Below are 24,858 nucleotides of genomic sequence, written 5' to 3' on the forward strand. Positions count from 1 at the left end.
TGAGTGAAGTAGTGTTTTTTCTAATGAGCATGTGGACAGTTACTAACAGTGTCAGTAACTGTAAACTGTAAAAATTTCACACTCACAGCAACTTTGTCAGAATACAAAGCTGGGCTTACACTTAAGCTAAGATCCCTACCGCCCCCTTCAAACTCTGGGTGTAAGACATACTCATCAAACACCCCAAGTTTGCTCCTCAAATCATTAAAACTTGATTCATGGGAGAGCTTGATTTGTGGGAGAGGTTTACGACATGTTAAGTTACTCATTTCAAAATATAAATTGTTTAAGGTTATACACCGTGTTTGGTTTTTAATTAAAAAATAACATTTATCTCATAAATTGGATCATGATTTTCAATGAACATTCGCCCAATGGAATGCACTTGTTGGATTGAGTGAATGTAACCCAACAGAGTTACAAATAGTTCTGCTTTGGAATTCTAAATCAATAGTTAATGCTCAGATCGATCGGAAAAAAATTATTGCACGAAAACCGACGAAATTTCAAATGGTTCTGCTTTGGAATTCTAAATCAATAGTTACAATGCTCAGATCGGAAAAAATTGTTGCATGAATTTAACAATATGGAAATGCAAACATGTTTTCCGTTAAGATCTCAGCATTGTAAAAATAACGAAGACTTATGAAATCTACATCCAATGTCCTGTAAAAACCTAAGATTCACTACCACGAAGTATAGCAGCAGGTCTTATACAGTAAAATTTTAGGTCTTATCCAGTAAAATTTTCCTGTGAGCTTTAGTACTTTGCATCAATTATGATTCTATGTGTAACGTCTGTAAGATCAAGTTTTGATCTAGTAGTACAACTCTATGTTTTGATGATTACAAGTTAACCTTTTGATATGAACAATTGTGGTACTCTAACGTGTTTTTCTGAGTGTGCTATTTACAGGCTCTGACCTCAACTCAATCTCACACAAATCAGAAGCACTGTGTATAAAGGGTAACCCAAGCAACGCTTTCGCATTCACCATGTTCAGTATGAACAGTGGAAAAGCTTCAGAAGTTCTGAAGCTATACAAACTCTGATGTGGACTCAGTCGCTAGAAGCTCTGAAGATCCAGAAGTTCTGATAACCAAGAAACACTGAAGGTTCAGATGTTCTGATGGTGTAGAAGACTCTGAAGATCCAGAAGCTGAATAGTGGAAACTCTGAAGTCCAGAAGCAAGAAACTCTGAAGGCCATGTTCTTTCCCTCTGAGTTCAGAATCAGAAGATACAATGGTCAGAGGATCTGTGCTTTCCCTCTGACTCTGATCAACCGGCTTCACAAGTTCCAATATGAAGTATTCCCCTGATCAGAAGTCTCCTAGGTTAAAAGGTCAAGTCGCTATCCAAGTACAAAAGCAAGTGTACCTTCCTGACGACCTACCTAACGTTCTCAGCCACAGCAGAAGCTGGATTTTCCAGAACTGCCCTCCAACGGTAGCATTTCCCATGCAACGCTCAACCCTAATCCTTGGAGTATATATAGAGGCTGAAGATTGAAAGAAGCGGTGAAGAAACTAGAAAGAAACACATATACGCGCAAGACATATTCAAAATATTCTAAGCTTTCTTTCATCTGAAATTCATTGTGTTTACTATTAGCTTTTTAGAAGCAAATCTCTTGTAAACATTTCTTTGATAAACAGTTTGTTTAGTTCCTTTAGGAGATCAAGGTTGATCGGATCCTAGAGAAGACTAAGAGAGTGAATCTTAGTGTGAGCTAAGTCAGTGTAATTGTTAGTCACTTGTAGGTTTCAAGTGCAGTTGTAACTCTTACCTGATTAGTGGATTGCCTTCATTCTAAGAAGGAAGAAATCACCTTAACGGGTGGACTGGAGTAGCTTGAGTGATTTATCAAGTGAACCAGGATAAAATCCTTGTGTGCTTTTCTATCTCTTATCTTTAGCACTTAAGTTCTCGAAAGATTTGTCAAAATCTTTAAGATGGAAGTTTTGTTCTGAAAACGTTATTCAAACCCCCCCTTTCTACCGTTTTTCATACCTTCAATTGGTATCAGAGCGCAAGTTCTGATTACCACACCTAACAGTGTTCAGTGATCCGGGCCGGTGTGAAAAACAATGGCTGCCACCACCAGTGAAACTCAAAGAGATGGTTACAACGCAAAGCCTCCTATGTTCGATGGTCAAAGGTTCGAATATTGGAAAGATAGACTGGAAAGTTTCTTTCTGGGTTTCGATGCAGATCTCTGGGATATTATTGTGGATGGCTATGAGCGTCCAGTTGATGCACATGGCAAGAAGATCCCAAGGTCAGAGATGACTGCAGATCAAAAGAAGCTGTACTCACAACATCACAAAGCAAGAGCAATTCTTCTAAGTGCTATTTCCTATGAGGAGTACCAGAAGATTACAGATCGTGAGTTTGCTAAAGGCATTTTTGAATCTCTGAAGATGTCTCATGAAGGAAACAAGAAAGTCAAAGAATCAAAGGCATTGTCTTTGATCCAAAAGTATGAATCCTTCATCATGGAGCCAAATGAGTCCATTGAAGAAATGTTCTCCAGATTTCAATTGCTTGTAGCTGGCATACGACCTCTCAACAAGAGCTACACAACAAAAGATCATGTCATAAGGGTCATCAGGTGTCTTCCTGAAAGTTGGATGCCTTTGGTGACTTCAATAGAGCTCACGAGAGACGTTGAGAATATGAGTTTAGAAGAACTCATCAGCATTTTGAAATGCCATGAGCTGAAACGCTCAGAGATGCAAGATCTGAGGAAAAAAGTCCATAGCCTTGAAATCCAAATCTGAAAAGGCTAAGGTTGAGAAGTCAAAGGCTCTTCAAGCTGAAGAAGAAGAATCTGAAGAAGCATCAGAAGATTCTGATGAAGATGAGCTGACTCTGATCTCCAAGAGACTCAACCGCATCTGGAAGCACAGGCAGAGCAAGTTCAAAGGCTCTGGAAAGGCAAAAGGAAAGTATGAGTCCTCAGTCCAGAAGAAGTCTTCAATCAAGGAAGTCACATGTTTTGAGTGCAAAGAATCTGGGCACTACAAAAGTGATTGTCCAAAGTTGAAGAAAGACAAGAAGCCAAAGAAGCACTTCAAGACGAAGAAGAGTCTGATGGTGACATTTGATGAATCAGAGTCAGAGGATGTTGACTCTGATGGTGAAGTCCAAGGACTCATGGCAATTGTCAAAGACAAGGAAGCAGAGTCAAAGGAAGCTGTTGACTCTGACTCAGAATCAGAAGGAGATCCTAACTCAGACGATGAAAATGAGGTATTTGCTTCTTTCTCTACCTCTGAACTGAAACATGCTTTGTCTGATATCATGGATAAGTATAACTCTTTATTGTCTAAGCATAAAAAGTTGAAAAAGAACTTATCTGCTGTCTCCAAGACTCCTTCTGAACATGAGAAAATTATTTCTGATTTGAAAAATGAAAATCATGCTTTGGTAAATTCTAACTCTGTGCTTAAGAACCAGATTGCTAAGTTATAAGAAATTGTTGCCTGTGATGCCTCTGATTGTAAAAATGAATCTAAGTATGAAAAGTCTTTTCAAAGATTCCTAGCTAAAAGTGTGGATAGAAGCTTAATGGCTTCAATGATCTATGGCGTAAGCAGAAATGGAATGCATGGCATTGGCTATTCTAAACCAATTAGAAATGAGCCTTCTGTGTCTAAAGCTAAATCCTTGTATGAATGCTTTGTTCCCTTTGGTACCATATTGCCTGATCCTGTACCTGCTAAAGTTACTAAACATCCTCTTAAAAAGGGATCTTTCTCTATGACTAAATATCATGCAAATATTCCTTTAAAATATTATGTTGAGACACCCAAGGTGATCAGAACCTCTAGGGTAACTAACAAAAGAGGACCCAGAAAGTGGGTACCTAAGGACAAGATTATCTATGTTGCAGATATCCTTGATAGCTCCACTGAAACACCAATCATGGTATCTGGACAGTGGATGCTCGCGTCACATGACGGGAGAAAAGCGTATGTTCCGAGAGCTGAAACTTAAGCCTGGAGGCGAAGTTGGCTTCGGAGGAAATGAAAAGGGTAAAATTGTTGGTACTGGTACTATTTGTGTAGATAGTAGTCCATGCATTGACAATGTTTTATTGGTAGACGGCTTAACACATAACTTATTGTCTATAAGTCAATTAGCTGACAAGGGTTATGATGTTATATTCAATCAAAAGTCCTGCCGGGCTGTAAGTCAGATCGATGGCTCTGTTCTGTTTAACAGCAAGAGGAAGAACAACATTTATAAGATCAGATTATCTGAGTTGGAGGCTCAGAATGTGAAGTGCCTTCTGTCTGTTAATGAAGAGCAGTGGGTATGACATAGACGGTTAGGGCATGCCAGTATGAGAAAGATTTCTCAGCTGAGCAAGCTAAACCTTGTCAGGGGCTTACCCAATCTGAAGTTCGCTTCAGATGCTCTTTGTGAAGCATGTCAGAAAGGCAAATTCACAAAAGTCCCTTTCAAGGCAAAGAATGTTGTCTCAACCTCAAGGCCGTTGGAACTTCTGCATATCGACCTCTTTGGACCAGTGAAAACTGAGTCTATAGGTGGCAAGAGATATGGGATGGTTATCGTTGATGACTATAGCCGCTGGACATGGGTAAAGTTTCTAACCCGCAAGGATGAGTCTCATGCTGTGTTCTCTACCTTCATTGCTCAAGTGCAAAACGAGAAGGCTTGTAGGATTGTGCGTGTCAGAAGTGACCATGGTGGAGAGTTTGAGAATGACAAGTTTGAGAGTCTGTTTGATTCCTATGGAATTGCACATGATTTCTCTTGTCCCAGAACTCCTCAACAAAATGGTGTTGTTGAGAGGAAGAACAGAACTCTTCAGGAGATGGCTAGAACCATGCTCCAAGAAACTGGCATGGCTAAGCATTTTTGGGCAGAGGCAGTAAATACAGCATGTTACATTCAGAACAGAATCTCTGTGAGACCAATTATGAATAAGACTCCTTATGAATTGTGGAAGAACATAAAACCCAACATTTCTTATTTTCATCCTTTTGGCTGTGTCTGTTATGTTCTCAATACTAAGGATAGATTGCATAAATTTGATGCTAAGTCTTCTAAGTGTCTATTACTTGGTTATTCTGATAGATCTAAAGGTTTTAGATTTTATAATACTGATGCTAAGACTATTGAAGAATCTATTCATGTTAGATTTGATGATAAGCTTGACTCTGACCAGTCAAAGCTAGTTGAAAAGTTTGCAGATTTAAGCATTAATGTTTCTGAAAAAGGCAAAGCTCCAGAGGAAGTTGAGCCAGAGGAAGATGAACCAGAGGAAGAAGCTGGTCCCTCTAACTCACAAACTCTGAAGAAGAGCAGAATCACTGCAGCTCACCCTAAGGAATTGATTCTGGGAAAAAAGATGAACCAGTCAGAACCAGATCTGCCTTCAGACCCTCTGAAGAGACCTTGCTGAGTCTGAAAGAATTGGTGTCCTTAATTGAACCCAAGTCCATAGATGAAGCTCTTCAGGACAAGGATTGGATTCTGGCCATGGAAGAAGAATTAAATCAATTCTCCAAGAACGATGTTTGGAGCTTAGTGAAGAAGCCTGAGAGTGTCAATGTTATTGGAACGAAATGGGTATTCAGAAACAAGTTGAATGAGAAAGGAGATGTAGTCAGAAACAAGGCAAGGCTAGTTGCTCAAGGCTACAGCCAGCAGGAAGGAATAGACTACACTGAAACATTTGCTCCAGTAGCAAGACTGGAGGCAATCAGACTGTTGATCTCCTTCTCAGTAAATCACAACATAGTTCTACATCAGATGGACGTAAAGAGTGCCTTCCTAAATGGTTATATCTCAGAGGAAGTCTATGTTCATCAACCCCCAGGTTTTGAAGATGAAAAGAAACCAGACCATGTGTTCAAATTGAAGAAATCACTCTACGGTCTGAAGCAAGCTCCCAGAGCATGGTATGAGAGACTTAGCTCATTCCTTCTGGAGAATAAGTTTGTAAGGGGTAAAGTAGATACAACTCTTTTTGCAAGACTTATAAAGATGATATCTTAATTGTGCAAATTTATGTTGATGATATTATATTTGGTTCTGCTAATCAATCTCTATGCAAAGAATTTTCTGAGATGATGCAGGCTGAATTTGAGATGAGTATGATGGGAGAATTAAAGTACTTTCTGGGAATACAAGTTGATCAAACACCAGAAGGAACATATATCCATCAGAGCAAGTACACTAAAGAACTTCTGAAGAAGTTCAATATGCTGGAATCTACAGTAGCCAAGACTCCAATGCATCCTACATGCATTCTGGAGAAAGAAGATAAAAGTGGTAAAGTATGTCAGAAGCTCTATCGTGGCATGATAGGTTCACTTCTATACTTAACTGCATCTAGGCCAGACATATTATTTAGTATTCACTTATGTGCTCGTTTCCAATCAGATCCAAGGGAAACCCACTTAACTGCTGTTAAGAGGATCCTAAGGTATCTGAAAGGCACCACTAACCTTGGCTTGATGTATAAGAAAACATCATAGTATAAGCTTTCAGGTTACTGTGATGCTGATTATGCTGGAGATAGAACAGAGAGAAAAAGTACTTCTGAAATTGTCAATTTCTGGGAAGCAATCTAGTCTCATGGGAAAGCAAGAGGCAATCAACCATTGCACTATCAACTGCAGAGGCAGAATATATCTCAGCAGCAATATGCAGCACTCAGATGCTCTGGATGAAACATCAGCTGGAGGATTATCAGATCCTTGAGAGCAATATCCCAATCTATTGTGATAACACTGCTGCAATCTCATTGAGTAAGAATCCTATCTTGCATTTAAGGGCAAAGCACATTGAGGTAAAGTATCACTTCATTAGAGATTATGTACAGAAGGGCGTACTTCTTCTGAAGTTTGTTGATACTGACCATCAATGGGCAGATATCTTTACAAAGCCCTTAGCAGAGGATAGATTTAATTTTATTCTGAAAAATCTAAACATGGACTTTTGTCCAGAGTGAAGATGGATCAGAACCTCTGACTATGATACTTCTTGATCAGAAGATGTCTAGTCCAGAAGGTAACTCAATCAGAGTGTGTGTGCCCACTGGTACTGACTCTGAAGCTGAGACAACAACACGTGTGTCAGAATTTCTGATGCATAATTCCTTGTGCCCGTGTGACAGTCTGTTATGATTGCGTGTAGATATGCTTATCTCCTGTGTGTGATTGTGTATTTTACTGTTACTATCTATCTTTAATTTTCAACCGTTGATCTTAAAGTGCTTTTTGAATCAACAACGGTTATTTGATAAAACCCACTATACACACACGTTCTCGTTCACTTCCGGTTTTCACTCTCGCACTCTCTGCTTTTCAAAACCGCTCCTCTCGATTTCTCTCTCGATCTCTCTTCATCTTTCAAACTTCATCTTCTACCTCAAACCTTCAACCTCTTCAAAATGGTGAGACAAACCAGAAGATCTACTGCAGATGCACCTCAGTTCCCTCACATGGTAGTCGGTTTGGCAACGGGTCAAAGGGGCTCTGAGAACCCGGCACAAGAACAAGTTCAAGCTCAAGAGCAGTTTGTTCCAATTGCAGAACGGGGCTGTGCCGTTCACTGTGTTTATCCTCCTGAGGAACTCCAAGTCCTGGCAGAATGGAGATTCAACCTCGACAACTTGGCTGCAAATGGGTTTGATCTTCGTCCTGAAGTCCAAGCTCAAGGTTGGGGAAACTACTTCAACCGACTTCGAGGACCGGTGTATGAGAAGTTGGTCAAGGAATTCTGGAAGCACGCCGACTGCGATGATACTCTAGTGGTATCTCATATTCTTGGCAGGAAGATCATCATCACGGAGAAGTCATTCGTGAATCTGCTAGGTGCAGAAACTGCTTATGGGTATCGGTTCCAACTGACGGAATCGAAGCTGAAACCCAGCACCAAGGACATAGTCAATCAGGCTCTGTACACCACCTTCAAACCGGGCAAGACGAGTTACAAGGTGATGGATCTTCACCCCAAACTCAGGATCTGGCACAAGATCCTGCTCAACTGCATCAATCAGAGACCGAAGGGCAGTTCCCCCGACTACATCAACTTCAACCAGAAGGCGATGTTATTTTTCATCCAAAATCAGGAGAAGATCTGCCTTCCCTACTTCCTGTTCTCTTACTTGAAGGAATGCATCCGGAAGTCTCGCACCACCGCCTCCATCAAGTCTGCAATCAAATATATCCCTTTTGGGAGGCTGCTCTCAGACTTTCTAATTGAAAGCAACTTGGTGCAAGATTTGATCAATGCTGGTTGCACAGAGGATTTGAGCACAGTTGTCAGTGATGTCTTCACTGCAAATTCTCTGAAGAAGATGGGTTTGGTCCAGAAGAAGATTGCTCCTGCTCATGAAGACACATCTTCTGAGATCAGAGGAAGAAGAATGCCTCTGAATGACTACCCTCTGTGGACTCAAGCAGACAATCCTGACGCCATCAGATGCTATGTTGAAGATCTAAGGGCTCAAGGATTCGAAATTGACCTTGATGATTTCGTCAGCAGACTGCCACCAGCTCCAGAGTTTCCTTCTCCTCCCAAGAAGAAAGCTCAGAGGAAGATGGTTCTGGACGAATCTTCTGAGGACTCTGATGTCCCTCTGGTCAAGAAGACAAAGAGAAAGCCTAATGATGATGATGGTGATGATAGTGAGGATGGTCCTCCTAAGAAGAAGCAGAAGAAGGTCAGAATCGTGGTGAAGCCTACTCGGGTGGAACCAGCTGCTGCAGTGGTCAGAAGGACTGAAGCTCCTGCCAGAGTGACTCGATCATCAGCACATTCAAGTAAGCCTGCACTTGCTTCTGATGATGATTTGAATTTATTTGATGCACTTCCTATTTCTGCCTTGCTTCAACACTCCTCAAATCCCCTCACTCCTATTCCTGAATCCCAACCAGCCGCACAAACCACCTCTCCACCACATTCCCCACGATCCTCCTTCTTTCAACCTTCTCCTACTGAAGCACCTCTCTGGAATTTGCTTCAGAACCCAACCTCTAGGTCAGAAGATCCAACCTCTCTCCTTACCATTCCGTACGACCCATTATCTTCTGAACCCATCATCCATGACCAACCAGAGCCCAACCAAACAGAACCCCAACCCAGAACGTCTGATCACTCTGCTCCCAGAGCATCAGCACGTCCTGCTGCTAGAACCACGGATACAGACTCTTCAACAGCCTTTACACCTGTATCCTTCCCTATCAATGTTGTTGATTCTTTTCCCTCCAATAACTCTGAATCCATGAGAAAATTCATGGAGGTTAGAAAAGAGAAGGTGTCTGCCTTGGAAGAGTATTACCTTACCTGTCCAAGCCCTAGGAGATATCCTGGCCCTAGACCTGAACGTCTAGTTGACCCAGATGAACCTATCTTGGCCAATCCTATCCAAGAGGCAGACCCCTTAGTTCAACAAGCTCACCCTGTCCCTGACCAACATGAACCTATTCAACCAGACCCTGAACCTGCACAATCAGTGTCTAACCAATCCTCGGTTAGATCACCTCACCCTCTGGTTGAAACTTCAGACCCTCGCCGTGGAACCTCTGAACCCAATGGTCCCATGATTAACATTGGTTCTCCACAAGGTGCCTCTGAAGCTCATAGCAGCAATCACTCAGCCTCTCCTGCACCCAACCTCTCCATGATTCCCTATACTCACCTTCAACCCACATCTCTCTCTGAGTGCATCAATATCTTCTATCATGAAGCCTCCTTGAGGCTCCGCAATGTGCACGGTCAGACTGATCTCAGTGAGAATGCTGAAAATGTGGCTGATGAGTGGAACAATCTGAGCACTTGGCTAGTGGCTCAAGTTCCGATTATGATGCAGCTCCTGCATGCAGAGGGCAGTCAGAGCATTGAGGCTGCAAAGCAAAGGTTTGCTAGAAGGGTGGCTCTTCATGAACTAGAACAGAGAAATACGCTTCTTGAAGCTATTGAAGAAGCCAAGAGAAAGAAAGAACAAGCAGAAGAAGCTGCACGTCAAGCAGCAGCTCAGGCTGAACAAGCCAGACTTGAGGCAGAGCGTCTTGAAGCTGAGGCTGAGGCAGAGCGACTTGCACCAGTTGTGTTTACTCCTGCTGCTTCTGCTTCCATTCCAGATCCTCAAGCTGCTCAGAATGTTCCTTCCAGCTCTACTCAGACAAGCTCATCCAGACTCGACATCATGGAACAACGTCTTGACACTCATGAATCCATGCTGATTGAGATGAAGCAAATGATGATGGAACTTCTGCGACGCACTGACAAACCTTAGTTTTAGGATCTCTTCTTTTTCTTCTTTCGTTAACCTTGTTTTCCTTTTGTTAAACTCTGTTTCTTTTTTATTTACTTATTTTAATTTGTTCGTTTGTGATTATATATGCATATATATATATATATATCGTTGTGTCACATATGTTTGCTAAACTCGTTTTATTCATAACTTGTTTTGTGTTTACATCATATTTCTTTACATCATATAATCTAGAATGGAGGATCTCTCCTCATTCTTCTGCACTCCTGGCGCTGCTCTGACCTATCCTTCTCCAGACGATCCAGTCCATGCTGGATGTTTTTGAGCCTAACATTTAGCTCATCCCTCTCCAGAATCTCTTCTGAAGTCCTGAGCTTCTCTTCCAAACACTCTTTCTCTTCCAGCAGCTTGAGTTCAAGCCGGCTGAGTTCTTGCACCTCCTCCACGAAGGCAAGAAATTCCTTCAGGTCTCTCTCCAACTCTGGACGCAGGTCCTCTTCCAGCAGTGTCCGTGTCAGCTCCGCGATGGTAGTTGCACCCTCTGAATGCCTGATGTTCAGGAACAAGTCCTCTTCAAAGGCCTTCTTCCTCAGCTCTTCTAGTGCTACGTTGTATGATTCCATTCTTTTTTACTGAAAATTATTCGAGGTGTGAAGCTTACCTTTCTCTCCAACGCTTTATATAGGCTTCACTTTCTCTCTGAAAGTTAATGCTCTTACAGTTTCTCGAGGTTAAGTTCTTGGTAACTGACCCTTCTATTTACTCACTTGACCGGTGGTAAACGTTCATCCCTTGCATTAACTCTTCTATTTATTTTCGCCTAACTCTGATTCTTACATCGTTTTCATTTTCTTTTAAACTTAAACCTTCTCTCAGGGGGAGTACCTTGTACTTCAAGCTAAGTTTTTCACACCCCAGGCTTTTTGCTTATGACAAAAAGGGGGAGTAAACCCAGTTTTTGATGTGTAAGATGTGTTAGTGTGATTTATTTTTCTTTTGGAGACTTTAAGAGTTCCACCTTCATGACCATAGATGTGTCACTGGGCAAATACAAGGAATACATTTCACTTCTTCTGAAGTGATTATAAGTTGACTCTGATACCCAAGACTCTGATACCTTGTCCATGACTCTGATCACTTATGCGCTCTGATTATTCGTTTTTCATCTATGTCATAAGTTTTTCACTCTGAACTCTTATATTATTTAGCTCAGAATCTAGACTTTCGGACGGCATCAAATATAGCATCAAAAAGATCTTTTGTTTTCCTGGTTCTTCTATTCAAGGGATGGATATAGCTGGATGTGTATGATTTGAATGGATTGTTTCATGAATTCATAAATGGGGTGTTTTCTTTCAGTGTGAATCTACAACTTTGCTGTTCTTTCTCAGTAGCACCTTAATGTGTGTGTGTGTGTGGGGGGGGGGGGTTTGTAGGATTTTGCTACTCTTTTGATGTGGTATTTTGCTTGTATTGATCACCTTCTGCAGCTTGTTTTCTCTTTCCACCCTTGCACTTTGAAGGTTATATGTAGTTCAATTGATTGTGGCTTCTTAGTGCTTCTAATCATATATAGTGTCAACTTCTAATTGGTGATGGTGATGTTGTCTACATATGTTGCAATGAGCAAATGAACATGTTAGAAGCTATTATTGTGGTTGTGTTGTGTGTTCAAATGCTTCTTTGTTAAGAAAATCATCCCTTCTTGGGTTGATTCATATGTACTAGTATTACACTTTGCCTTCTGCTGTTGCTGAGTGCATTCTAAAGGGGAAAAGGTTAGTAGTAAAAAATAAAGGGGAATAGTACTAAATTGTTCTCACTGGATTCGACTGCTTAATTGGCTATTGAATACCAAGTGAGGAAGAGAAACTTGTGAGAGAATGATTTCTGAATTCATTAACCAAAGTTGAGTGAAGTAGTGTTTTTTCTAATGAGCATCTGGACAGTTACTAACAGTGTCAGTAACTGTAAACTGTAAAAATTTCACACTCACAGCAACTTTGTCAGAATACAAAGCTGGGCTTACACTTAAGCTAAGATCCCTACCGCCCCCTTCAAACTCTGGTGTAAGACATACTCATCAAACACCCCAAGTTTGCTCCTCAAATCATTAAAACTTGATTCATGGGAGAGCTTGATTTGTGGGAGAGGTTTACGACATGTTAAGTTACTCATTTCAAAATATAAATTGTTTAAGGTTATACACCGTGTTTGGTTTTTAATTAAAAATAACATTTATCTCATAAATTGGATCATGATTTTCAATGAACATTCGCCCAATGGAATGCACTTGTTGGATTGAGTGAATGTAACCCAACAGAGTTACAAATAGTTCTGCTTTGGAATTCTAAATCAATAGTTAATGCTCAGATCGATCGGAAAAAAATTATTGCACGAAACCGACGAAATTTCAAATGGTTCTGCTTTGGAATTCTAAATCAATAGTTACAATGCTCAGATCGGAAAAAATTGTTGCATGAATTTAACAATATGGAAATGCAAACATGTTTTCCGTTAAGATCTCAGCATTGTAAAAATAACGAAGACTTATGAAAATCTACATCCAATGTCCTGTAAAAACCTAAGATTCACTACCACGAAGTATAGCAGCAGGTCTTATACAGTAAAATTTTAGGTCTTATCCAGTAAAATTTTCCTGTGAGCTTTAGTACTTTGCATCAATTATGATTCTATGTGTAACGTCTGTAAGATCAAGTTTTGATCTAGTAGTACAACTCTATGTTTTGATGATTACAAGTTAACCTTTTGATATGAACAATTGTGGTACTCTAACGTGTTTTTCTGAGTGTGCTATTTACAGGCTCTGACCTCAACTCAATCTCACACAAATCAGAAGCACTGTGTATAAAGGGTAACCCAAGCAACGCTTTCGCATTCACCATGTTCAGTATGAACAGTGGAAAAGCTTCAGAAGTTCTGAAGCTATACAAACTCTGATGTGGACTCAGTCGCTAGAAGCTCTGAAGATCCAGAAGTTCTGATAACCAAGAAACACTGAAGGTTCAGATGTTCTGATGGTGTAGAAGACTCTGAAGATCCAGAAGCTGAATAGTGGAAACTCTGAAGTCCAGAAGCAAGAAACTCTGAAGGCCATGTTCTTCCCTCTGAGTTCAGAATCAGAAGATACAATGGTCAGAGGATCTGTGCTTTCCCTCTGACTCTGATCAACCGGCTTCACAAGTTCCAATATGAAGTATTCCCCTGATCAGAAGTCTCCTAGGTTAAAAGGTCAAGTCGCTATCCAAGTACAAAAGCAAGTGTACCTTCCTGACGACCTACCTAACGTTCTCAGCCACAGCAGAAGCTGGATTTTCCAGAACTGCCCTCCAACGGTAGCATTTCCCATGCAACGCTCAACCCTAATCCTTGGAGTATATATAGAGGCTGAAGATTGAAAGAAGCGGTGAAGAAACTAGAAAGAAACACATATACGCGCAAGACATATTCAAAATATTCTAAGCTTTCTTTCATCTGAAATTCATTGTGTTTACTATTAGCTTTTTAGAAGCAAATCTCTTGTAAACATTTCTTTGATAAACAGTTTGTTTAGTTCCTTTAGGAGATCAAGGTTGATCGGATCCTAGAGAAGACTAAGAGAGTGAATCTTAGTGTGAGCTAAGTCAGTGTAATTGTTAGTCACTTGTAGGTTTCAAGTGCAGTTGTAACTCTTACCTGATTAGTGGATTGCCTTCATTCTAAGAAGGAAGAAATCACCTTAACGGGTGGACTGGAGTAGCTTGAGTGATTTATCAAGTGAACCAGGATAAAATCCTTGTGTGCTTTTCTATCTCTTATCTTTAGCACTTAAGTTCTCGAAAGATTTGTCAAAATCTTTAAGATGGAAGTTTTGTTCTGAAAACGTTATTCAAACCCCCCCCCCCTTTCTACCGTTTTTCATACCTTCAACGTCTCTTGCGTAAAGTCAAAAAAAAAAGTTTAATATGACTAAGATGAAAATGTTAAAATTGATGAATATTAATGCAAAGATATGATTGAATTAGGAATGCACACACGAGAGATAAAGTTGGGTAGCTCCTATTATAGATCTCCTACTAAGTTAGGTGGTTTAATCCTGTAGGTAGATAAATCATATATGCAATGCAGCTGGAAGGAGTTCAATATTTTGAAGTAGAGACCTAGAAAAAACTACAGGTCAAAATTATTGGGAGAAATTTAACAATAACAATCTATCTGTAAACTTAATATATACATAATAATATGGAGTAGAACAATTTGTAGTTAACCCAACCTAAAAGAAATGCACTTAGGTTAGGAGGACCATGATAGACATAAATTATAAGTTTATGAATCACGTGTGTGGAAGTTTGACAAGTTATTAGAGTTGATTTATTTGAGTCTATTTTATAGAGAGAAGACCCACATAACTTAACGACAACATGTGTTAGAAAAACAATTCCTCACAACCTTTAAATAAGGACACTATAATTTGCAGTCTGACTTGATGGATATATACTAATATACATCTTCTGGAATCAATTAAGTAATCAGTTAAATTGATAACTGGTTACCGAGACTAACTCCAAAAGGATTACATAACTATGAATTCTTGAGTTAATGACTTCTAATCCACGTTGTTCACTTGATATAAATAATTAGACTAAATTCATATTTTATTAATTAGACATGATATTAATTGCAAGTCTCAAATTATCCACATATAGTCGTATGTTTGAATCAGCCAATATCCTGATATAACGCCATCATACAAGCATTTTTGATAGGGGCTTAAACTCAGCTGCCCAATCAAACCACAGCTAACAATATTAACAGAAGGAAGGTGTGAGGATGGCAGAAAAGTAAACATTCTTGCAATTCTTCACACCATCTAACAGAAAAATATCAAATGCTCATCTGCCCGATTTAAGGGGTAGCATTCTCTTGGAAGAACACAATTTCAGGGTTTAAAATAAAATGCCGAATCTACCCTCGCTTATTAAAGAATTTCAAATCTGCAAAATTTATTTTTCAGGGATTGAAGACATCAATCAAAAATTGGTCAGGGATACAATCAATCAATCCCAAATGGGAAACATGGAAATACCCAGATGAACAAACCTCATCCTCAGCCTGCAATATCACTTTTAAGGAATTGAGTACGTCATGGCAGCTTTCTATTTACTTCTCTACAACAACATGGATTCTGGGTTTTCTATATAGCCTTTGAATGCTTTTAACCATTCTGCGCCAATTGCACCTGAACAGAACAATTAAGTGTAAACAGAACAAGCTTAATTTTTAATCATAAAAAATAAGAATAACAAGCAGCGGCAGCAGATGAACAATGATTACCATCTATTACACGATGATCACAGCTGAGGGTCACAGACATGAAGGAAGCAAACTTGAATTCTTCAGCACCAGAACCCGGGATGACCCTCCTCTCAGCTGCTCATGTAAAAAACGAAAAGCAGGGAATTGAAATCAAGAGAATAGGAAGAATGACTGCAGTTAATAAAAGAAACGAAGGTTAAAGGCTAAATTCTTCTCACCGGATCCAACTGCAAGAATGCCAGCTTGAGGAGGATTGATGATCGCACAAAATTGTTTGACACCAAATGGCCCTCCCAAGTTAGACACAGTAAATGTACCTCCCTGCAATGTGTATGAACCCAAAAATCATAAGCCAGTGCAAGGGGTCATCATTCATAAATGAATAGCAATAATGATGAAATTCAGTAACCTCATAATCTTGGGGTTTCAAGCTGTTTTCTCTGGCTTTCTTGGCCAACTGTTTGACCTCTTCACCTATTGCCGAGAGGCCTTTCTTGTCTGCATCCTGCAAATATATAAACACAAAGTCAATTTAGAACCTACAATTGGAACTAAGACCATAAATATCTTTGAAAAATTAGAAAGAGGCCCTCACGCACCCTGATGACTGGAACAAAGAGTCCATTATCAGTCTGTACTGCAACATTGACATTCACATTATGATACCTGCACAAAAAACAAATGTTACATTTAAGGCAATTCACAAATTTGATAGCAATACCGTAATACCTAGAAAAAATTGTTAACTTACTGGCGAATATATTCATTTGTCCACGAACTGTTACACTGAGGAACTTTGCGGAGCGCCAAAGCAGCAGCCTGAAAAAAAAAAGTACGCATATAATTTAATATGTATGTCTCAACCTTCCTCCACAGAATTGATGGTTCAAGCCAAAAAAAGTATTTCAGTGACTTGTGAGTCACGCGTTTTGAGCTAAAATTGCAACTTGGCTAACACACTAACAGTATTAGGCGAAAATCAATTTCACTAAATTGAATACAGCTTTTTAAAAATAGATGATAGCCACTTTCAAGTTGAAACCTAGCTTTTCTGCTGACAATATGTACACAAACTAATGAACTGCTCTTTGAATGGTTTTAGCCTGAAACTCATGGAGTTCTCTGAATCCATAAGCAGTAAGGAAAAAAAGATATAAAATAGCCTACATGTTCCATAATTTGGTAAAAAGTTACACAGCAGTGTTCTTTGAGTGGAAGGTCCACCAAAAGCAACACTGACATTTTGTTCCATGTTAACAACAAACAAGTGAAAAGTCATTTTCAAGGTGATCTAAGCAGTCATAGCATTCCATATGTATTTTCATTAAATATGATATTTCTAATCTACTTACTAAGAACCTAATCAACATCCAAAACATGGATGAATGGAAGAAGATATGCAAGTAACAAGCTCAGATATTTTGGTCAGAGAAAGGTCTAATACCTTGATTACAAGGTCATTAACTGATATGCGAGCCCCACCAGAAGATTCTTGCAACGAATTAAGTTGGGTCCGTAAACTGTAGATACGGGGTTCCAATTGTCAAAAAATATTTGTACTAACAGGTAAACCTATTGACAATAGAGAAACTCACCTCATGAGTTTGTCAACACATGTATCTACTGTTAAATAGTAATGAGGAATAGTTTGTTTGGATAATAATAGACGTGAAGCTGTGACCTGTCAGAAATGTAGAGTTTAGTTTCTGGTAAAAACTATAACTTGTGCTTTCAGCCTTTCACAAGGTTATTATCAGAACAGCACAAAATAAAATATGCCAATAATGACGAGAAAGAGTACCAAGAAGCATGTGAACTCTTGTTCACAAAAAATTGTGATCAGGTGTGACATGGTACTAAAAAATGGATGTGTGAAACACAAGTATCAACCAATAAAATTTTCAGAAACAAATGGTCTTTGATTGATGTGATAAACTACCTTCCTAATCTGAGAGACAGGAATGTCAGTATAATCCAATGCTGCATCAGTTGTAACCTTGGCCTTTGAGGGTGCTGAAACTTCTTTAGCACCAGAAGCTGCATCAGAGGTAAAAAAGGTTTAATGTAATCAATCCAATCAGCCAAGTAAAACAGGATATACTAGAGCTACCATGAGAGGTAGAACAGATGACTTTTCTAACAATAAATAATTTGTTCCACTTGAGTATGTACAGAATACAGCAAGACAAAAAGTAATACCCAGGTAATCATCAATGTCACCCTTTACAATGAGGCCGTCAGGTCCTGTTCCTTTAATGCTAGAGATGGGTATCTGCATTGGAGAGGGACACACATTAATGTCATTAAAATGTCTTAATTTAGTTATTTCACATCAAGACATTCCACCAAGGTATTTAGTATTAGTAACTGACATTTTTCTCTTCAGCCAACTTTCTAGCAAGAGGACTAGCAAATATGCGATCTCCAGATGAAGGTGCCGCACTGGGTTTGGAAACCTTTGGCTCAGGTTCTCGGGCAGGCTCCTCAACCACCTCTTTCTTTGGTGGAGGTGGGGCAGATGTTTCTTTGGCAGGGGGAGCACTAGGTTCAGATGCAGAAGCTTGGTAATCTTTAAACTTCGCAATATCACCCTCATCTTCAACAGTTATTGCAATTATCTGTCAAAGAAACTCTTCATGTTAATAGCTTTCATATGACAGAAGAGTTTAAAGTGCATAGGGAAGAAAATTGTGCATTCAAAATGAGGAACACTGATAGACATGTTTCAGATTGTAATCTTTGTATTATTCTAGACTCTAGATTGCATTCGATAGCATGCAGTAGGCTTAGACAGCAGCCCCTATTTCCCCTACAGTTACTTACAGTTAATTAGTTGCTTTGCACTCTAAGTCAGGCACTTACAGCTTCTGGTAGCTTCACATAGAAGCTAAGCACATGCTATAAATGTAGCTCATGCAGTGTAACAATACAGAACAACTGAATTTGTCTCAAATCTACTCTCTCACTCTCTCTCTAGAATTCTAATAAACACTAATCAAAAGCCTTTTCAAAGAAGAGAGAAGGGGGAGGAAGAAGAAACCAAATACCTCACCAACTTGAATTTCTTTATCCCCATCCCTCTCTCTCTAGAATTCTTATAAACACTAATGGCTTAATTGCACTTTTGGTCCCCCACTTTATTCAATTGTGTGATTTTGGTCCTTAACAAAAATAATTAGCACTTTACGTCCCCCACGTTAACTTTCGGTTGCACTTTTGGTTTTCCGTCCAACTTCTGTTTAAAAACTAACTTTTAATCTTTAAAAAATTAATTAAAAGTAAAAAACTAATAAAAATATGATCTTCATCTTCTTCATCTATCATCTTCAAACCCAAAATCCAGAAAAATTCAAAAAATAAATCTTTTATCTCTAATTTCCAATCAGAAGCCTTGAATGACCAACAACCTTATCATCATCCAAATCCCACCACGAATTCTCCCACCCCTACCTATGCACAAGATCCTACTTACTATCATTCTAATATGTAGTCATCTGTATTGCAAGATGAGCAGCCATGATTATGATTCAAATCCAACAAACCATGTGTTCTTTCTAAAACTCATTCCAAAATTCATTGACCTTCAGCCCCAAATTAAGGTTCATTCCAACACAACCCCATCATCTTCAAATCATAAGAACATAACACACTTACAATTCCAGCAAACCCATATCTTCAAACCCCAATAACCCACAACACAACCATAAATCCGGCAAACCCATATCTTCAACCATAAATCTCTCTTCTCTCTGTTAATCCGTCATCACCCTTATCTTAACCTTAAAAATGAAACATTTCTCTTCCATCTCTTTCTCATCTCCATCCATTTCACATCAGGAGCTTGTCGAGCTTGAAAAAGATGCGGTGGAGGAGGCTTTGGTTGGCTCTGCGATCCAGATTGAAGGGTTTCGAAGGGTATGGTTGGATCTACGATCCAGATTGTCCCTTCTCCATGAATCCAGATCGGAGAAGGATTGGAGAAGCAAAAAACCCATAACCCCAGATCTTCCATTCTCCATGATCAGACAAGCAGAATCTTGGCACCAACGTGGAGAGAGGAAGGGGTGGTGGCATCGAGAGTAAAGAGAATGAGAATGAGAAGATGATAATGTATGGAAAATTGAAAGGATAAAGGTTTGGCTTTTATTTTCTGGAGAAAGGTGTGGAGAATCTGGGTTTGTTTTCTTTGGATGAAGAAAGAAGATGAAGATTAGGAAAAGTTTTTAAATTAATTTTTTAAGGAATATTCTGTTAGTTTTTGGATGGAAGTGGACGGAAAACTAAAAGTGCAAACAGAAGTTAACGTGGGGGACGCAAAGTGCTAATTATTTTTGTTAAGGACCAAAATCACACGATTGAATAAAGTGGGGGACCAAAAGTGCAATTAAGCCAACACTAATCAAAAGCCTTTTCAAAGAAGAGAGAAGGGGGAGGAAGAAGAAACCAAATACCTCACCAACTTGAATTTCTTTATCCCCATCCCCACGAACTATCTTGGCAAGATAACCTTCCTCCATGCATTCCATTTCCACCGTAGCTTTATCCTTCATAAGAAATGAGACAATTTAGATGTCATTGTTCACATAAGAACTTTAACAGTGATACTTGATGTGCCAAGTTTGTCTCTGGTACAAGAACCATACAGTTTCAACTTCACAGAGCACTTCACCAGGAGAAACTTTATCACCTTCTTTCTTCAACCATCTAGCAATGTTACCCTGCATAGCGTGGAAACAAGTGAGTAGAAATCATAACCCACTATATGACAATCTCATAAGCTTAAGAAAAGTAGAAACCTCTGTCATTGTAGGCGAGAGAGAAGGCATTCCAATTTCCTGGTGAGGGGGGAGATCTGAAAGATATTCACCAGTGTTGAGGATGAAATCAATAAGTTCGCTATCATTTATATTGATATTCTCATAAATTACTATTTTCTTTATTTAAAAAAAGGAAGAAAGAGTGCTTAAAGAAAAGTTTAGGATCAAGGTAACAAATGGAAAAATATCAATTCTTACCCAAACAACTGTTTTTAGGTAACAACTAATCAAGTGTGTAGCATCTCCATGTAAGGGCAGATAAAAAGTTCCAAACAACGTAATAGAGCAGCATAAACAGCAGTGCAGAGTGAAAGGTTTTCATTTTGTTCACAACTTAAAAGAACATTTTACATTTAGCCCTGCCATATCAGAGAGTTGTAACTCCACCAAAAAGCTTAAGGTTTCAGGAGAGTTGGACTTTGACATGATGCTGGAACACCTATTACCATGTGTTCAGGAGCATGGTTATTTCCACTCTATTCTTAAAGCTGGTGTGTGGATTGTCCATGTTTCACGCTCAAAAAGTTCATGTATAAGGAGACATGTTAGAGACATAAAATCATTCTTGAATTTCTACATATTACCTAACATAGCATTTAGAAGATTAGGTCCTCCACAATCTATGGCACAGGTTAAGGAATTATTAGCATATTGTTAATGTTGTTAGTGTTAGTTTAATAATTCAAATACTTGTATTGTTTGATGTGTTAGTGAGTCAGCCTTATGATTGCAGACTAGTTAGTGAGTTGGGCAACACTTACTGTATAAGGTTGTGTGCCAATACTTAGAATTTAAACTTAATGATAATTTCCTCATTCTCTCTAACATCTCTCTAATTTCTCTGGGTTTCTAACAGTTAAGAACCTCTCACTTGAAAAAATCTCTTAGCTCAATCCACGGTAAAGGAGACTAGTTAGAAACTCATATCACAGATTGCTTCAGGTAGTCTACATTTGTAATATTCCACTGATCAGACTTTCCATCCTATTTGTTATTTAAACTAGTAACAGCACAAACATAATAGGTCAAAAAACGCAGTGGTTTATTGCAGCCTAATAGTATCTAATGCACATTTTCCTTTTCAGTTTTCCAAACTGCAGACTACTCGTCAAGTTTCAAAATCAACTTGCCAAACTGCAGAAGTCTCAGGGCTGCAGTGCACACAGACATAAATATCCATTCAAGGATCCATATTGGTTAGAAGCCTCAGTACCTCACCCACATTGCAAATATTTGATTAATGGATGGTTCACTCAAACTCAGAACATTCAACTGAACATAAAAACCAAAGAAAAACAACTCAGTGAATGTTCTAACTAGGCTACTCATCTACTCCATACTCTATAATCATGAAATGTCAAATGAAACATAGCTTATCTAGATTTGCTAACAATATATTACATGATCAACAACAATGAATATTCAAAACCTTCATGACTCATGAGTTACCCAACAAAAAGCTCAAAAAAAAAACTGTACCTGAAGCTGATGCATAACATCTCCTCGACATCACTCTTGAACTGCTTTTGGAGGGCATAGTGAATTGAAAATAAATAAGTTACTGGCAATCCCCAATTGAAGCAAGATAAATACAGGAAAACAAAATCACAATTTTATAACATACTTTGAAATGTCTCCATTGAACAAGCACCCACTAATGCATCCCCTTTTCATGGTGGACATGGAGAAGTTCCTCTTCTGCATACCAAATGAAAATTTACATGAACAAGAGAATTCAGGTCTGTATAGCCAAGGAATGGAGGTGTGATAGTACAGGCAGAAAATTAATGATATAGCTGGCAAGTAAATGAGCTCTACTCACAGTAAAGTTGGGGGATGTTCCAGCGACACTACTTCTTGTTGAAGACTTGTAGTCATGTATTTGGGTTCTCCGCACATCTAAACAATAACCAACTATAGTTATAAATATAGGACATGAAATTTAGGGAATATCAGGGACCATTGAAAATTGAAATCATACTGTTCCTATTATGACACTGCAAACAATAAATTGTCCACGGTAATTTTCTCCCATATGTTCGGTATCATTACACTTGTACGACACTAAAGAGTAGAATGAGGAGAGAGATTTGAGAGGGGAAAGGGCGGAAATGGAAGAAATCTATTCCAGCACCGCAGGCAATTTACATGATAATATAGGTTCAACCCTCATTCCCACACCTTAAAACCCGTGTTGCTATAATTCTTACTCATGTGCGGATAAATAATTTAAAACACCAACAATCAAGTGTGTTTGGATACCAGTTGAGTTGGCTTGAAAACGCATTCATCCCAATAAGGGTTTCATTAACTTTTTGCCTTGAAGTGAGTGCTAACGCCGCCGTACTGGCACCAACGAGTATCCAAACATACCTAACTAACTATTGCCTACCTACCAAACGCAAACGAAATATTTGCGCAATTTTCCCCCTCTTGTCCAAGAGTATACAGTTTAAGTGTATCAATTTTCACAAGGTGAACCCAACGCATACTTTTTTCTACTTTTTTCCATTTGTTTTTGAAAACATGATTACGTTGTTGCAACAGTCATTCATGGATTAGAAAACATGAAAATCGACGTTTCAGCATCGAGAAATTGAACTCTGCTGTGAAATTAGTTGCAGTTGAGAGTTGAAATAGACGAAACGAACGAAGCAAGTACCGCGATTCCTGCTGATAGAGGGTTGAGCATCGTTGCAAAACCAACGAACCAAGAGAGCACGCTCATGGTGCAGGAAGATTGAAGCATTTCTCAACTGCAATCAACCAGTAGTCAAATCACGTAGTTTCGAATCAATCAACAAAAATTGAAACGCGAAAAAGATGAATAGGGTGGATGAGGATTAACGAACCTTTCTGGAGTGATTGATTAAATGAGAAGCGTTTGCCATTTTTGGGAATCGCCGATGAGAATTTACAGAGCGAAAGGAGAAGAGAGGGTTAGGGTTTGGTGGTGGCAGATCCGATCAAGTAGATGGAAACGGAAATGGCATGGCCCTTGCAGCAGCTACCCCCGCAGCAAACCCACCCCAGAATATTTAATCTTTTCCTTTTTTTTATTATTTCTTTTACCTTTACCTTTCTTTTTTGCGTTTATTATTATTATTATTTTGAGGTGGGATTAATATTATTCACCCTAAAATTGAGCTTTTTAGAAGAAAAAAAACGAAATCACTATTTAATTTTTTTAAAATTTTATAATTGGTAATTTTGAAAAAAATATTTTTGCTCTTTTCCAAAATTTTAATTTTTTTTTGAAATGCCAATATTTTAAAGTTTAGAATTGAGGTTTTTCAGAAAAGAAAAAAAACAACATCAGTGTTTAATTTTTTGAAAAATTTAAAATTTCATAATTGGTAATTTTGACAAAATATTTGTGGCCTTTTCCAAAATTTAAAATTGAGCTTTTTAAGAAAAAAAAACGAAATCAGTTTTTTTTTTGAATTTTTTTTTTTAAATACCGCCTAATACCGGTGCTTTTAAATAGGATGACTAAAATGTGGTCAAATACTATATATAATGTCTAATTATACAATTAATTTTAAAAAAAAATTAAATTTCAAAAAGAAGCATATGTTATTAAGATTCTTTTTCCAAAAAATTTAAATTTTAAATTTTAAAATTGAGCTTTTTTGGAAAAAACGAAATCAGTGTTTTCTTTAAAAAAAAATCAAATTTTAAAAAATTCCACCTTCAGATTATTTAATTGATTTTTCCACATGAGTAACTATATTTTTATTTTCTTTTCAAAAAAAAAAACTATATTTTTATTTTAATTAAAATGGAAGGTAATCTTGGTAGTATAATTGAGTTTTAGTGTTCGGACAAAATCTTGCACAATTGATAAATAGCTAAACTACTTAAGCATTTAGTTCAGAATTTGATCCCTAAACAATGCGTATGAAAAATGATTTATTGAAAGAGACCCACCCATTTAACATAATCTCAGAATCTTAGAAATACCTTGAGAAAAAATTGAGTGTCAGTGTAAAACATTTTTACACTATAAAAATTAAACTAATTAATCAATTATCCATTAAATAAAAAATTAGTATTCAAATATTTTCAATATTTTTACATTATAATTATTTAAATTACTAAAAAGAAACAACACTAAGAGAAGAAAAGAAAGTGACATTTGATTTTTTTTAACTGAAACATTCAAGGGGTAAGTTTGGTAAAAGAAAAAAAATCAATAAGAAATTAACTGATATTAGGTTGTATCTTGAACAAAAAATTCTGCAAGGCTCATCAATGTTTTTTCGGAGGATTATACGGCTCATTGTTTCGGAGCATATAGCAATCCTCTTTTTTTCCTCTCATTCACGATTTAAAATTGCATTGTGAGGAGAGGGTTCTGACTCTGTTCATTTGACTTTTCTTCAAACTTTTTCAATTATTAGAATATGAGATAATTCAGTGCCTTTCATTAATCAGTAACAATAGTCTTGAATTATGACCTTC

The 24,858-nt window shown here is 38.2% G+C and overlaps 1 protein-coding gene across 2 annotated transcripts; it reads right to left on the reverse strand.

The window, feature by feature from the left end:
* Positions 1–14,972: 14,972 nt before the first annotated feature.
* LOC130746503 (dihydrolipoyllysine-residue acetyltransferase component 2 of pyruvate dehydrogenase complex, mitochondrial-like) lies at positions 14,973–23,420 on the reverse strand. Of its 2 annotated transcripts, none has more exons than XM_057599145.1 (19): positions 23,247–23,420; positions 23,057–23,150; positions 22,217–22,293; positions 22,019–22,092; positions 21,874–21,914; positions 20,374–20,429; positions 20,221–20,295; positions 20,029–20,121; positions 17,950–18,195; positions 17,777–17,849; positions 17,517–17,614; positions 17,173–17,258; positions 17,022–17,097; positions 16,329–16,396; positions 16,177–16,243; positions 15,987–16,082; positions 15,796–15,898; positions 15,596–15,691; positions 14,973–15,500 (listed from the first exon to the last, which is right to left on the reverse strand). In XM_057599145.1, the coding sequence occupies exons 1-19, from the start codon at positions 23,283–23,285 to the stop codon at positions 15,430–15,432; spliced, it is 1,629 nt and encodes a 542-aa protein (XP_057455128.1). In that variant the 5' UTR covers positions 23,286–23,420; the 3' UTR covers positions 14,973–15,429. The 2 variants fall into 2 exon arrangements, with proteins under 2 accessions (XP_057455128.1, XP_057455127.1); XM_057599144.1 differs by having other exon boundaries at positions 21,874–21,917.
* Positions 23,421–24,858: the final 1,438 nt, after the last annotated feature.

The sequence above is a fragment of the Lotus japonicus genome, chromosome 3 (assembly GCF_012489685.1).
Source record: "Lotus japonicus ecotype B-129 chromosome 3, LjGifu_v1.2".
Classification (NCBI taxonomy): domain Eukaryota; kingdom Viridiplantae; phylum Streptophyta; class Magnoliopsida; order Fabales; family Fabaceae; genus Lotus; species Lotus japonicus.